This window comes from Papio anubis, chromosome 19, assembly GCF_008728515.1.
Source record: "Papio anubis isolate 15944 chromosome 19, Panubis1.0, whole genome shotgun sequence".
Taxonomy (NCBI): Eukaryota; Metazoa; Chordata; class Mammalia; order Primates; family Cercopithecidae; genus Papio; species Papio anubis.
Genome location: NC_044994.1, coordinates 26,866,231 through 26,881,890, shown reverse-complemented (window position 1 = coordinate 26,881,890; position 15,660 = coordinate 26,866,231). Strand labels below are relative to the sequence as shown.

Here is a 15,660-nt window from a genome sequence, read left to right as displayed (position 1 = left end):
TGTTCAGCAAGTGAAGATGATATATAAGGTTCATGCTTACTTTTGTTTTGTTTTACAGACCTCTTATTAAACTGTCAGCAAGAATGAAAACAACTAAGGACAATCTATACTATCATTTATATTGACACTAAGAGGTACCAAAAATATCTTTAAAGGGGGAAAGAAATGAAACAGTATGATGAGGAATGTTAATGGTTCACACTTCTGAAATATATGTATACTTTTCAAATAAATTCCAAATCTATTACTGAATGATTATTACTGAATAAGTAATACATATAATTTTCCCATTGCCCCAAAGATTTCTGTCTGAGTTTGAAACATTCATACTTATACACTAAAACTGCATAGAAGCTTTAAACATGTATGTATTAATGTATAAATGGATATGGCTAGTCCCAATGATAGATATCATATTAAATGAAACTATGACAAGAACTCTGCAATGAAAAACTGATGATATAGGCCGGGCGCGGTGGCTCAAGCCTGTAATCCCAGCACTTTGGGAGGCCGAGACGGGCGGATCACGAGGTCAGGAGATCGAGACCATCCTGGCTGACACGGTGAAACTCCGTCTCTACTAAAAAAATACAAAAAACTAGCCGGGCGAAGTGGCGGGCGCCTGTAGTCCCAGCTACTTGGGAGGCTGAGGCAGGAGAATGGCGTGAACCTGGGAGGCGGAGCTTGCAGTGAGCTGAGATCCGGCCACTGCACTCCAGCCTGGGCGACAGAGCGAGACTCCGTCTCAAAAAAAAAAAAAAAAAAAAAAAAACTGATGATATAAAAATGTCACCGTGAGCTAGGTCAATGACTCATTCAATGGAAAGATATTTTGTGGGAGGACAGGTTAGTGATATAAATGATACTTTTCTATTTTTTTCTATTTTTTTTTAGAGACAAGGTCTCACTCTGTTGCCTACGCTGGAGTGCAGTGGCATAATCATAGCTGATTGTAACCTCAGGCTCCTGGGTTCAAGCAATCTTCTGCCATTGGCCTCATGAGTAGCTGATACTACAGGCATGTGCCACCATGCCTGACTAATTTTTTTTTTTTTTTTTTTTTGAGGTAGTTTCTCACTATGTTGCCCAGGCTTGTCTTGAACTCCTGGCTTCAAGAGCTCCTCCTGCCTCTGCCTCCCAAAGCAGTGGGGGTCATTTCTAATTTACTTTCTTACAGGCTTCTTCTATAATGAATTACGAATTTAAAAGTTATAAACATTTCTCAATTCTTTTTGAATAAATTTATATTTTTAACTTTGTAATTATAAAATATAAATATTTAAATTTATATTTTTAACTATTATTGCCACTTACAAGCAATCCTTACAAGAGTAAGAACTGCTTACTCTTGAAGCAATCCTTCTTTAAATTTCCTTTAAAATTGCTTCTTCTCTGAATCCAGAGGATGAGAAACATTGTAATTTTATATGCTTTAATGGTATCTTATTTGAGTCTTTGTCTTCCTGGGTTGAAGCATTCGAATTTCAAGTCTTGCCCCATTCAAGCATATTCCTCAGTGACAAATCCAGGAGGTGTTCTTTCGCTCTCTTTTTTTTTTTTTGACCTTATCTGTGTATGGTGTTCCAGGTACACCCACAGTAGTCCTTGGCACAAGAGCAGATAATGTTTCTGATTTCTTTCCAGTTCTCTTCTTGATAATGTTCTGTAATTTTGGCCCTTTGGCCACAGAAGCACTTTGGGAAGAGGGTTAAAGCAACCTTCTAAAACTGTAGGTGTGATCCGCCCGCCTTGGCCTCCCAAAGCGCTGGGATTACAGGTGGGAGCCACCGCGCCCGGCCGTTAAAACCTACTTTCTTTTAGAACAGTGTTAGAACAATTGTCAAAATTTTAATATGGGTTTATATTGAATACAATATATCAACATTAACTTTCCTGAATTGAAGATGGTATCATGGTCATACAAGATAATTTTTTTCTTAGAAAATATATACATAAATTACATACAATTATACAAAATTTTTAAGAAAAAAATTTCTCTTGTTATATATAATATATAAATACATAAATATATACATTAAGTGAAAGGTATGATATCTGCAACTTCTATGTGACTTCTGTGAATCTCAGTTTCCTTATCTATTAAAGGAGTAGCATAATACTGCCTATCTCCTAGGTTTGTTATAGCAATTATATGAGACAGTGTATGTAGAGTTAGTATGCAGCAAAGTGTCAGATGAGCGCATAGAAATGCCTGTCATTCCTATTCATTGTCAGTTCTGGCTGTGACTCAGCTTTCAGTTTTCTTGTGGCAAAAGTGAAAAGGGAAAGGGAAACATGATCGTTTAGAGCGTTCATTGTGGTTTTAAGATAAAAATGAAAGTATCCATTAATGAAAAACAAAGCTCTGCTGTGCTCAGGTGTTACAGAGTCTGAAGAGCAGAGCAAAGATAGAGCCCCCGGAAACATCCACGCAACCAACAGGAACTTGGTAAAATCCATAGTCATAAAGAACCTGCTTCATTTCGTCTTTTTGTATGGCAGAAGAAAACGGGACTAATTCTGAGAAGGGTTTCTGCGAAGAGGCATCTGTACTTACTATAAAAAGTGTGACTCAGAGTTATAGATATACCTGGAACATACTTGGCACCCAAACTGAAAGATGAAAAGAATGGGCCGGGCGCAGTGGCTCACGCCTGTAATCCCAGCACTTTGGGAGGCCGAGGCAGGTGGATCACGAGGTCAGGAGTTCAAGACCAGCCTGGCCAAGATGGTGAAACCCAGTCTCTACTAAAAAAAAAAAAAAATATATATATATATACACACATACACACACACATACACACACACACACACACACAAAAAAAAATTAGGCGGGCGTGGTGGCACATGCCTGTAATCCCAGCTACTCAGCTACTCCCGAGGCTGAGGCAGATAATTGCTTAAACCTGGAGGAGCGGAGGTTGCAGTGAGCCGAGATCGCGCCACTGCACTCCAACCGGGGCGACACAGCGAGACTCCGTCTCAAGAAAAAAAAAAAAAAAAAAGAATGTAATCAATACTTTCCAACTACAGGTGCCTTGTGAAAGATCAGTATGATACTTACATGAGGGAATGTCTTTGAATTTAGTTTCGTGTTGTTTGCCACATAAATACACTGGAATACCAGCCTTATTCAAGGCATGGTATGAAGCTATCTGAAATGGAGCCCACAGCAAGACTTCATTTTGCAGCGTGGGAGTAGTAGGAGAAACCACATTTCTTTTCCAAGGCCTTCTATTCCCTAGCTTCTGACTCTGAGAAGTGCACTGAAATGCAGCGGCAGAATCTGATTGAGGCAGAAGAATAGGGTCTGGAGGCAGCGAAACTAAGGCCGATTTGTACTGACTTCCGAGAACTGAATGAAAAGGAAAACCTCACCTTTCCACACCCAAGTAACCAAAGGATCAGAGGCTACTCCCTTTGTACGGTGATGCAGATGAATAATGGCAAGTACCTCTGATTGGTCCCCTCCTGCAACCAATCAAATGTTTGCATAGGATGTAACTTTGCAACTTCACTTCAGCCTCTGATTGGTCGCCTCCTGCAAGCAATCAGAGTGGTCCTGGGCCAAGTCCTCATTTACACAGGGTGTACCCAAGTAACTAATGGGAAACCTCTATAGGGTATTTAAACCCCAGAAAACTCTGTAACCAGGGCTCTTGAACCGCTTACAGGAGCTGGCTCCTACTTCATTTCAATAAATCTGTGCTTTCGTTGCTTCATTCTTTTTTTGCTTTGTTTGTGCGTTCTGTCTAGTTCTTTATTCAAAATGCCAAGACCCTGGACAACTTCGTAGTCAAGACCCTTGACAGGTAACAAGATGACTTCTACAGTCCCTTCTAACTCAAGTATTTTATGATGACAGGCTAAACAAGACTAGGCTTTTACGTTCATTTACAGTACAAGAAGGTATGATGCCTAACACTAAAGATCTGAATATAAAGATATTAGAGACCAAGACTGAGAAAAAAATCAGACTCCTTTTAGAGTTGGAGTAAATGTTTACATTTAAAAACTTGTGATGTTTATTTAACCGGTTATTTCTAAAAAGTGCTGAGTTCAAATTGTTCCTAGTGAGACATGCTGTTTTTGATCTAAAGAACACTGCTGGCCGGGTGTGGTGGCACATGCCTTTAATCTTAGCACTTGGGGAGGCTGAGGCGGGTGGATCAACTGAGGTCAGGAGTTCGAGACCAGCCTGACTAATATGGTGAAACCCCATCTCTACTAAATACAAAAAAATTAGCTGGGTGTGGTGGCACATGCCTGTAATCCTAGCTACTTGGGAGGCTGAGACAGGAGAATTGCTTGTACCTGGAAGGTGGAGGTTGCAGTGAGCCGAGGTTGCGCCATTGCACTCCAGCCTGGGCAACAACAGCGAAACTCCGTCTCAAAAAAACAAAAACAAAACAAACACTGCTTTTCCCTGTACCAAATGAAAGAACAAAATAGAAGCAGCTTCCCTCTAAATCCCCCAGGTATCAGCAATTAGGTGTGTGCTATAAAAACAACAACAACAACAACAACAACAACAAAAAACAACAAACGTCAGCAGCTAAGGTAGCTGAGGACCGTTTTCTGGCTAGACACTGCTAGACTTTCTCAAAGATCTCACGCATGTATATTCCCTGAGATGAGGTGGGTGCTCTCTCACCTGAGGAGCCGGAGTTCTGCCAGCAGGGTGGGGTTTTGCTGTGCCTTCTCTGGCGTGGGCTGAGAAGCTTGTTCATGCTCTAGCCGAAGTCTCTGGATCTCCTGTAAGATTTCTCTTGGGAGAGAGGAGGAAGGTGAGAAACCAAGGTTAGTTAGCTTTCAGGACACTCACGTCGGAGCAGATCAAGGCCACCAGAACAAAGGGAGAAGGGATCATCCTAGGTTTAGGAGCAGAACCGACCTTCCCTAACCAACAGATTCCAGTGTATTTAAGAGGCGCTGACTACAGCTAGGTGGGTGCTGTGGGTGATGGGAAGAGTGACTTCATTTCCAGTACATCCAAACCTTGAAGCTTCTGCAGCATGTCGTTGAGTTAAATCACCAGGACCCAGTCATCTCTCTAGCAAGTAATGTAATGCAGTGGTAATGCGTCCAACTTTGAAGAGTGTGCTGCTTAAGAGACAAAAGTGCATCTTCCTGTTATTTACGATCACACTCTGCCACCATGAAGTACCTGCAGCTACCAAGTAAAAGGAGCCTGAAGGGAAAATAAGGCTAAATGGGGCTCATTTCACAAAACTAAGTAACCTCATTCTCTCACCAAGAAGGGACTTCTCATATTGAATTTATCTGAGAAAACCTGAGTTAGACAAAATTCTTTCTCTTTTTTTTTTTCTTAAATCTCTCAGCCTTAACAATGGATCTCAGGGAAGTCCACCTTAGAAGGAAAGTGCTTTTAAAAAGATTCACTGTAATTGAGTCTGTGACATAGAGTCCGATTGGTGTGACCTCTGTCGGAGGTGAGATGTGTCAGTCAACTATTGATGTCAGAGCCCGGGCTTCCCTGCATTTGGGTGAGCATTAGGCTAGCCATAAAGGATATGTGACCTGGCAAGGCAAATTATCCCTGAGCGAGTCAGAAGCCATTAAGCAGTGTTCTAAGTCATGTATTCTTGGGAGCTGGGGGTGTCAGTTTCCTACTCAACAAAAGGCATGGGAGCCAGTAAGATAGAGCAAAGTACTGCGAATGGAAGGTGAACTTGGTGGACAAGGAAGTGGCTTTCCATTTTGGGAGGCTGATTTAAAACTGCTTGCTTCACAAAACCCCCAGAATCAGGAGGCTAATGACTAGTGAGTCATTATACCTTTCGTGGGTGTGGTGAGAAGATGGAACTGTAATTCAGTGGTTTTCAATCTTTTTTTTTTTCTCCTCTTTGAGATTCCATGGAGGAATCCTTTCTTTAAAAGAAATATGCCATGGATACCCAATATGTCAGACAGTTTAAGGGGAGGGGTGCTGCTGGGGTTAAAGAAATGATGACAAGTCCCTGTGTTGCTGGGACCTGCTCTGCCCACCCAGGTGCCCCTGCAGAGCCCTCAGGATACCATAGAGCTCAGCCTGAAAATCAGTGCAGTGGGATTTCCAAGATTTCCTCCAGGGCTAACATCCTGATATTCTATGACTCCTGCTATTCTCTTTGTTGATGCTAAAGACAGAAACATGACAGAGTCATGTAGTCCAAGGAAGGAAAAGAGAGCAGCAGCTCTGGTAAGAAAAAATAAGAAGAGATATGTAACATGCATCAAGTAGTTAGTCTGTACCTGGGAACTCTGCTGTCTGCTTTAATATTATTTTATTTCATTCTATAACAGTTCTATTATATATAGGTACCATTATTATCTCTGTTTAATGAATGAGAGAACCCAGGCACAGACCAGTTAAAAGATTTCCCCGAGTTCAATAACAAGGAGATGGTAGAGGTGATGTGAATCCAGGCTGGCTAGCCGGAAAGCCCACATATATCAGCCTGCCTCAGTCTTCTGGTACCTGCTTTGCCAGGTCTAGCCAAGACAGGCTGTGACTTATACAATACAATTTGAAGATTCCTGGTACTCCTAATACTAACTGATTGACTCCACCAAAGGTGCTATAAGGGACCATTATCTTCTAAAGATCTTTGCTGAAATGTCTGTGATTACCTGGGGTAGACAGAGTCATTAAATGAAGTGAGGAACTCCATCCTCCCCTTAAATTCACAGACCTGATTATTGGGTTGTCACCTTAGAGACATGGGTTCTCTGGGTGGGTTTCCACGGTGCAGTAGTATTACCCGAAGGAGCTTTTGGCTCTGGGATGTCTAGAGAGCACCAGGCTGCTGACTCAGAGAGAGGAGCTCAGGATACACTTGCTGCTCATCAGAGATGGGTTGGGGGAGCTCTGGAACCCACAAAAGAACTCAGGGACAGAACGTATCTCTCTTTCTGCTTCTCACTCCTGTTTCTTTTTTCTCTCTCTAGTTCTTAAAGACATGGATTTAGAGAGTGTGATCCAAAAGTGTTCAGGAAACAAGCAACAAGAGTGATATTAAGGCATGACCAGGGTTGTTGGGGGCCTTCATGGTGCTTCCTGCTGATTCTGGTATCAGAAACAGACCCATATGGAGGCAGATATCCCTGGGGTATTTCCTCAAAAGAAGTCCTGCTTTCCCCTCAAATGTGTTATCCCCATGCCTGAGTGGAAGCAGAGTATTGGAAGGGAAAACAAAGTGCTCTGAAGAAGTGGCAGAGTAGGTTAATTAACACCGCAACCGAGATAAGATATTCTTGAGCTTGTGAATTTCTGTTAGTCTTTTCTTTCTAAGAAGGGATGTAGGCCTGATGCTGCAGCTTGTGAAAACTGTGGTCAGGGTTAACCTCCTTTTGATATCCCACAACGCCCCTTTTGACCTTGATGTTTTATCCCTTCTCTTTGTATTGGGACAGATGAATAGGAGGAAGGAAACAACAAGAGAGTGAAAGAAAAGAGGATTGCTAGTAAAATCTGAGTTGTGTGAAGGTTGTCGTTGGAAAATCTGGAATCCCTAATGGGAAGTTTAGAAACGAATACTAGAATCTTGTAAATTAACGTTTCAGCACTATTTTGCCTTTTGTCTAATCATCTCCTTTTTGGGTTCCTTTATTTTTATTTCTGGAACCATCTATCTAACATAGTTCCTCATCACTTCCCACCAGCTTCTGGTCAACCCCTCGTAAATGCAACCTGCATATTTAGTGAGCTGATTACTTTGACATAAACATGCGGACATTCTGTCACTTGCCTGACCACTGCTGTCCATCATGACAGGATAGAATTAAAATTCTTTGGTCTGGTATACAAGCTTCATATACTGATGTTTTCATTTTATTCTTTATTCGATTCCTCAGTGCTAGCCTGGCAAGTGTCTTGTTGCTTTTCTCAAAGTCTGTATTTTTACCTGGAATAATGCAAAATTTCACTGTCCTGAAATGTCCTAAAAACTCACCTTCCCCATGAAGTTTGCCCTACACAACCTAGACCACAATGATGGTGAAGTGGGTCATGTTGGGGAAAAAGAGTAGAAATAACACCTCACATTTAAATTTTTATCTGTAGAATGGGGATGATAATAGTCAATCTGCCTACATTAAATAGTTGTTCTGAGGACGAAACGAAGCTATATTTGTACACATGTACTTTAAATGTATTTTAAAGTTGTCCTTATTCTCGCTTCAACACCCCAAAACAAAGACCCAGGTTTCTTACTGCTGCCACCTGGAAGCTGTGAGCATATATTATTAATACCAGCTGTGGTCCCTTCCCCATTGGATGGCTCCATGCTCATTAGCAATCATAATATGTCTTAGAGAAAAGGGACTAAGGGATGGAGAAGGGATTACGGAATGATGTCTGGTAGAAACTCCAAATGAACGGACTACATAGAAAGTTAAGTCCTTCTTCAGAAAATGGCCTCAATTCTGGTGTTCATTCAGGCCTCAAGCTGGCATAGCCTTCCAATAGCAGATACAATGGTTGTTTTTTATCACTTCTTTCCTCCTCTCTTCTTTAGCTCTTTCTGTTGCCTTATTCTGGGACACTGACTGACTTACTGACATCTGTTAATTCTGAGTCATTTTAAATAAACCTTTCCCACCATATATTATTGGTTTACTTTGTGGACTGAAAAAAAAAAAAACCCAAAATAAAACAAAACTGTTTTACATTCCAATTCTAACATTTGCTGAGGTTATCAACCATAATATTTTGTTCCAAAAAAGCCGAAACTTTGGATTAAGTCTAATTGTCAATAATTTAAAACTGGTTTATTTTGCTTCTTTTTCTTGCCATGATATTTCCAGCCCGAATTGATGTAAAGTATCAGTATATTTGAGGATGGCCCCTCCATTCTCCTATGCCCCATTGCCATCAATGTCATCAATACTCACACAAGCTTTCTATGAACCACAAAGTCCAATGGTTCTTTTACATTGTTTGCCTTGAGCCCTCTGCCTGCCAGCTCAGCTCATACACTTTCTCCAATGCCTGCCTGTCCCCACTTTTACTTGCATCCCCCAACTACCCTTTTCCTTTCTGTGGGTTCTTTCTCCTACCTTATTTTAAGTGCCTTTGCTCATTTGAAACCTTGGCTCCCACTCTCAATGCTTGTTTCTGACTTGGCACAATTACTTGCACATAGTAGATACAATAAATGTTATATAAAATAGAATAGGTAATTTTACAGACTTGTGACTATCCTGAACAACTTCCAATTTGTATGGCTATTTTTTTCTAATTCTTCACTATGCGTCTACTCTTTCCCTTCTTAATTCTTTCCTCCTATTATTTGCTACATTGAGAGGGATCACATGTGACACACTTTTTTTAAATTTAATTTTTTAATTTTTTTATTCCAGCTCTGATGTGAGCACATCTCCCCGGGGGTCAGAGTAGAGCAGTAGTTTCAAAGGTGATGGAGTCATGGTGTCACATTTATGAAGCTATTTCTATCCTAATTTGCGGTTTCCTAATGATGACAACCAGGTCTCAAGACAACTAAGCCAAATGCTTTCCTTACTAGAAAAAAAAATGAAAATGTGCCAACTAGAGTTTGCACCTTCCTTTTTATTCTTTCTTGAGAACTTTAAAGAATACTTTGATCATTTATCCCCAAATTCTCAGGTTAAACTTTACAGGCATGAAATAATTATCACAACCTCCTCCTTTACTCCACTAGTTTGACCTCAAATGTCACATCAGTGTTTAAGAATGGGATTAAGCGTGGAAATGTTTTAGTGCCGTTTCAAGAAACATGTTACTAGAATGTGTTAGGTTGGTGCAAACGTAATTGCGCTTTTTGCCATTAAAAGTAATTAAACATAATGGCAAAAACCACAATTACGTTTGCACCAACCTAGTACAACTTGTTCCACGTTAGGTTTCCTCAGCACCAAGTTTGAGATTTAACTCAGCTATTCATCGTTTTCTCACTCAATGTATGTCTACTGAGCTCCTACAATTGCCAGGCCTGGTTCTGGGCTCCAGGGACCATTTAGCCATGGACTCTGTTCTCAAAGAACTTCCGTTTCAGTCAGGGAAGACAGACAATAAACAAAGAAACACACACGGTTATTTCAGACGCTGATAAGTGACACCCCCCGCCGCCCTCCCACCACACACAGGGGGATGTAATTGAGACTAGTTTCTGGGCTGGGGCGAGTGGGCGGGATGAGACAGGTGGTCTTTTAGGAGGTGATAGATGAGCTGAGACCTCAGTGATGAGAAGGAGCCATTCACAGAGACCCGGAGGAAGAGCTTTCTAGGCTGAGGGAATGACAAGTTCAAAGGCTGTAAGACAGGAGGAAGACACGGGAGGCGGAAGTGTGCTGGGCAAGGTGAGCTGAGGCTGGAATGGCAGGAGGGAATCAGGTCCGGTAGGACCTTGCAGGTCACGGTAAGAGGAGTGGGATTTAACTGAAGTGTGATGGGAACACATTAGAGGGTTTAAACCTGGAATAACTAACATAAGACTGATGTTTTTGAAAAGGACAGGCTGAACTGGGTGGTGGTGGAGATGAGCTGGACAATGTTTGGGGTGTATGCCGTGGAGGCAGACTGTGAGTCAATCTGTGTTGAATAGAGGAAGAACCTGCTGATGGGCTGCAGGTGGAGATCTTTGCATGTTTGGATAGAGTAACTGGGTGATGGTGGTGTCTCTCCAGATGCCTCTTTAGCTCAGGGTCCCTCCAGGGCGTCTCCGGCGAGCTTCCTACCTGTTTCTGGGTGGTAGAGACACCTTCTACCAAGTACGCAGGAGGCTCCTCCTGCACTAGAAGCTCTTGAACAAAATTAAGTATGTCAGCAAAAGGGAAGTGAGACCGTCTAGAGGGGCAACATTAATTGCATTGACATCTCAGAACTATACACACATACGCACACGCAGTTTTCTCATGAAGCTTCTGAAGTTCTAAAGATCTAAAGACCAGCTTTTCAGAAATGAGCATCACTGACTGTAGATGTCTTCCCTTGAGTATGCATACAGGGTGTAAAGCCCTGAAACTTTAAAGCACGACCATAGGTTATTAATGAATGCGCACGTGGATCAAACAAGCCAGCACGTCTACAAAGCCTCACCTGTTCTTGTTTTCTAGCTCAGCAATCAGCTGCCTTTGCTGCTTATTCGCATCGATGGTGAAAGAGATGTCAGGAGCACTTCTTTGCTGAGTTGGCTGCTGTAAAATAAGTAGTTTGGAAGATTTCATATTGAGAATGTGAACCTATGTATTTGGGAAGGCAGGAGTCATGAGATATGCAGACAAGGAGGAGGGAACTATTTCTATCAAAACAAAGAAAGCAAATACATAAAATTCAATTGCCATTCTTCTCCTATGGACCAACTTTTCTGTGGATCCGGAGCACATCTGCGAGGTGGAAGACAGAACAGAATTCTCTGGCAGGCAAATACACAAAAGGTAGGAAAAATGATTTTTCAGTTTTCTGACTATCTTTGGGAAGTGATTTTATTTTTGCCACACTATCCCCATTGTACCTATTCTTTCATTATAGGTGGCTTTAAAAGATGTTGCACTGTTGAGAGGGTGCGTTCTCTAGAGTTACTGTTCAATTACTGTAATACACAGTTAAAAATACAGTTTTAGGCCAGGCGTGGTGGCTCACGCCTGTAATACCAGCAATTTGGGAGGCTGAGGCGGGCGGATCACTTGTGGTCAGGAGTTCGAGACCAGTCTGGCCAACATGGGGAAACCCCATCTTTACTGAAAATTCAAAAATTCGTTGGGCCTGATGGCACACACCTGTAATCCTAGCTACTAGAGGGGCTGAGGCAGGAGAATCGCTTGAGCCTGAGGTGGAGGTTGCAGTGAGCTGAGGTCATGCCACTGCATTCCAGCCCGGGTGACAGAGCGAGATTCCATCTCACAAAAATAAATAAATAAAAATACAGTTTTAAAGTCATAGTAAGATTTGCTTTTCTGATTCTTCTAATCAGCAAACTTTTATGTATTTCTTTATTCACACATGTAATTTTAGATTGATGAATTCACATATTCATGTATATTCTTTGATTTGCTTCTTCTACCTTCCCACCACTCCAGCCCATCATTTTCAGTAATGCAATCAGCTTTAACAACTGGTATACATGCAGTCATAGCTTTCTCCATTCTCAGATAAATATAGATATCATTAATCATATCATACCACATATATATATATATATATATCTGTGTGTGTTTATGTATATTTAGTCAAAGATTTATTTGGTGGTGTTTTACAAAAATGGGGTCAGATTATGTACACTTGTCTGTGTCTTGCTTTCTTTGCCTTACAGTACATTTTGGAAATTCCTCCAGACCAATTTTTTTTTTTTTTTTGACGTGGAGTCTCACTCTGTCGCCCAGGCTAGAGTGTAGTGGTGCAAGCTCAGCTCACTGCAAGCTTCGCCTCCTGGGTTCACGCCATTCTTCTGCCTCAGCCTCCCAAGTAGCTGGGACTACAGGCGCCCACCACCACACCCAGCTAATTTTTTGTATTTTTAGTACAGACGGGGTTTCACCGTGTCAGCCAGGATGGTCTCAATCTCCTGACCTTGTGATCTGTCTACCTTGGCCTCCCAAAGTGCTGGGATTACAGGCATGAGCCACCACACCTGGCCCTCCACACCAATTTTTATTGTTTTAAAAACAAATTTTTAAAAATCACAACTAATCTTTCTAATGAAGAATGCAAAGCTTTTAAAAATGGCAACTATTGCCTAAACCAGATGCAGAGAATCTTGTCCTGCTTTTTAATGTCCATAAACCTAACTGTAGGAAAGATTAACTTTTGTAAAGGTTTTGCTTTTATAAAGCTGTCTATGCATTTTAATTCACACCTCTTTTCAGCAAAGAATGACTTGTGTAGCTAACAAGAAATTTTGAGGTCCTACATTTTAGATTCTAAATGACTTTCGATAGCTAATTCTGGCTTATGGCAGCAATGACTTGTGGTTCAAGATTTTCTTCTGATTTCATTACATAAGACTTCCTTTTCTGGCATATACTTTATGTATTGATAAATGGTAGAAACTTATCTGAGCCAGTTGTGAATTTCAGTTATTGCTTTGCTATGTATATTAATTGATCAGGAATTATACAGAAAAACATTGACCCAAGTAAATGACCTTTCTATCTCATTTCTAACCGTGTCATTTTACTAATCATGATTTATTCAGCTAATCATACTATTCTTAATATGTGGTTATGAAGAGATTTACAAAGGAACTAGAATTAATGTGTGGACGGTATCTTTCCTATGATGGATCCACAAAGGTTATATATAGTGTATGTAGGCAAGGAACACAAGTTACTAATGTTCCCTAGAAAGAAATAGAACAAGACTGGAGAAGTTAGTGCACATATAAATAATAACATGTGCATGGAGATTTAGCAGTCTGCCAGGGATCACTAACTCAAAGGCTGAAAGGGGCAGGGAAGTAGCGCAAGGGAGGGAGGTGGGCCAGGGTAAGGGTTGTGGCAAAGTGCCACACGCTTGCCCTGTCCGAAGCGGCAGAGGAATGCCTCCACTCCAGCTGCCTGCTGTCAGAAGGAATATGCATCTGATCTGGTCAGTCTTTTAAGATAAGATGAAAATCCAGACTTTCAAGGAAAATCATCTGATTTGTAAGTCCTGACATCTAATAAAGAATTGAAAACACTGTAGGGCTCAACAAAACATTTCTGGGGGACAAATTTGGTCTGCAGGCTGCCATTTTGTAATTGCTGGTTTATGCAGTACTTTCATACATTTTACTGTCTCAGTGGATGCTAATAACAGGCAGCACTGACATATATAATGAGCATATTTACGCCTATGTACAGACGAGGAGACTGAACTCAAGCAGTGCTTTGTATGAGGTCATGGAGAGCTGGGACACACATTGCTAATCCCATATCTTGGTATACCATAGCCTCTGTTTATAGAGGTATATGCATGGATAAAGGCAAGAAAACTTGGAAAAGAGGTTTTTCCAGAAACCTTGTTTTGCTTTTACTTTCAAGTGACTCCTGGAGGCGTTGCTTGTCCTAAAATCTAGTTCTCCCATATTCTCAGCTGATTTTATATTTCGATTTTAACACGTTTGCTTCTTACTTATGTCCCTTAAAATTTCATATACTCCAATTACATCTCTGTTTCACCACATCTGATTTTGGGGGCACATAGCACACTTTTAGCCTGCCCTGGATCCCTTCCATCTTGCTCATGGTAGTTTCTAACAGTGTTACAATTGTGGACGTCACAGAGAGCACGTGCCAGGGCTAATGCAATGGGTCATTATGCAGCTCCCATCTGGGATCATTTGGTTAAATGCTCAGCAGGAAGGGCTCTGATAACGGCAACATCTGATGTGAGAGGTGCAGGCAACAGCTTCCTCACTTGCTCCCCGCCACTCTTTGTCCTTTTGACGCACTAATTGCAACTCACCCTCAGTCAGCACAGATGAATTCCGAATCAATGTGTCGAGGTGACAGTTGCTTTTGTCTCAGAGACAGACACAAATGGAGAAAGCTTTATTATTTCTACTGGTATATTTTAAGCATCACTTGCAACTACTCTACCTCAAATTTAGTGCTTTCACTAACCACACCTGCTTTAAATACATTAAAGGAGTCACAACCAGTCCTTGCCCCCTTCCTCGGGCCTTCATATGGAGTTGACACTGAGTGAAGGGGGATGCGAGGATTCCAGCTTGACTCCAGGGTCACACTACTGTGGATGGTTTTGTTTCTCAAGTCTTCCATTTTTAAACTGTAAATTCACCACCAAGACACCATAAACATAGCAACAAACACATGCGCAATAAATTAGCACAAATTGTCCTGGTAATCAGCACCAGCTATAATAACAATAAACATGACATATAAAATTTAAGGATCCCAGATGCCAACAGATGAATCCTTTTACTCCAACTACTTACAGATGAAGAGGACTCTGCTGCCAGCCTTGCTGCATACCTGGCGATTAGCCTGTGTTCTTCATCAAGCCGGTTTGAACTCTCAAGCATACTATTAAGAACAGAGCAAGAAGGAGACTGTTAGGAAGCTGAGAAAGATTGCCGCAGTCATATTACCACCAGGAGTTTTTACTATTTCAATGTTTCAGTGCAAAAAATTTGCAAGTGACACAAAACCCTGTTAGATTAACAATCTCGGCTTAAATTTGTAACATGATCTAGTATGTAGTCAGGAAGGTCATAAATAAATCCTGTCTTCAGTCAATTCAATTGTCTTACTAAGAAAGCCTCATAGAGAGGTGACTATTCTGATCAATACATCTGATGTAAGAAGAATTTCTCCTTACTTTTATTGCCTTTAATGTTTTTTCTTTCCTTATTACACAAGTAACACATGTCCAAAATTAACATGTTAGAAAATATGAAAGCAGGAAGAAAGAAAAAAAATCATTGTGGTCAATGTCCAGTGATCCCTACCTGCTGGTATTACATTCTCATGTAATTTCCTCCCCTTTAGGATGGGCTGGACTTACTAATCTGCTTCTAATGAATAGCATATGGCAGAAGGAATGGAATGTCACTTCCAACATGAGATTATAAAAAGACCATGGCTTCCATCTTGGGCTTGCTTGCTTTCTCTTTAGCTCTCTTGGTCTGTCTGGTGGGAAAATAGCTGTCAGGTCATAAAGCAGCCTTTACGGAAAGA

At 41.2% G+C, this 15,660-nt stretch overlaps 1 protein-coding gene across 33 annotated transcripts in view; it reads right to left on the bottom strand.

Annotated features, from left to right (window-relative positions):
- DTNA (dystrobrevin alpha) overlaps positions 1-15,660 on the bottom strand; it is a 397,895-nt gene that overhangs the window by 27,933 nt on the left and 354,302 nt on the right. For 32 of the 33 annotated variants that reach the window (XR_004180045.1, XM_021930042.2, XM_021930070.2 and 29 more), the window contains 3 exons: positions 14,919-15,006; positions 11,081-11,178; positions 4,655-4,768 (listed from right to left, as the gene is read on the bottom strand). Coding sequence is in view for 31 of the 33 variants with exons in the window: in XM_021930042.2 (XP_021785734.1) it covers positions 4,655-4,768; positions 11,081-11,178; positions 14,919-15,006 (300 nt within the window). In the remaining 2 variants the exon portion in view is untranslated. Of the gene's footprint in view, positions 1-4,654; positions 4,769-11,080; positions 11,179-14,918; positions 15,007-15,660 lie in introns of those variants that run through there. The other variant, XR_004180047.1, reaches the window with a different exon arrangement.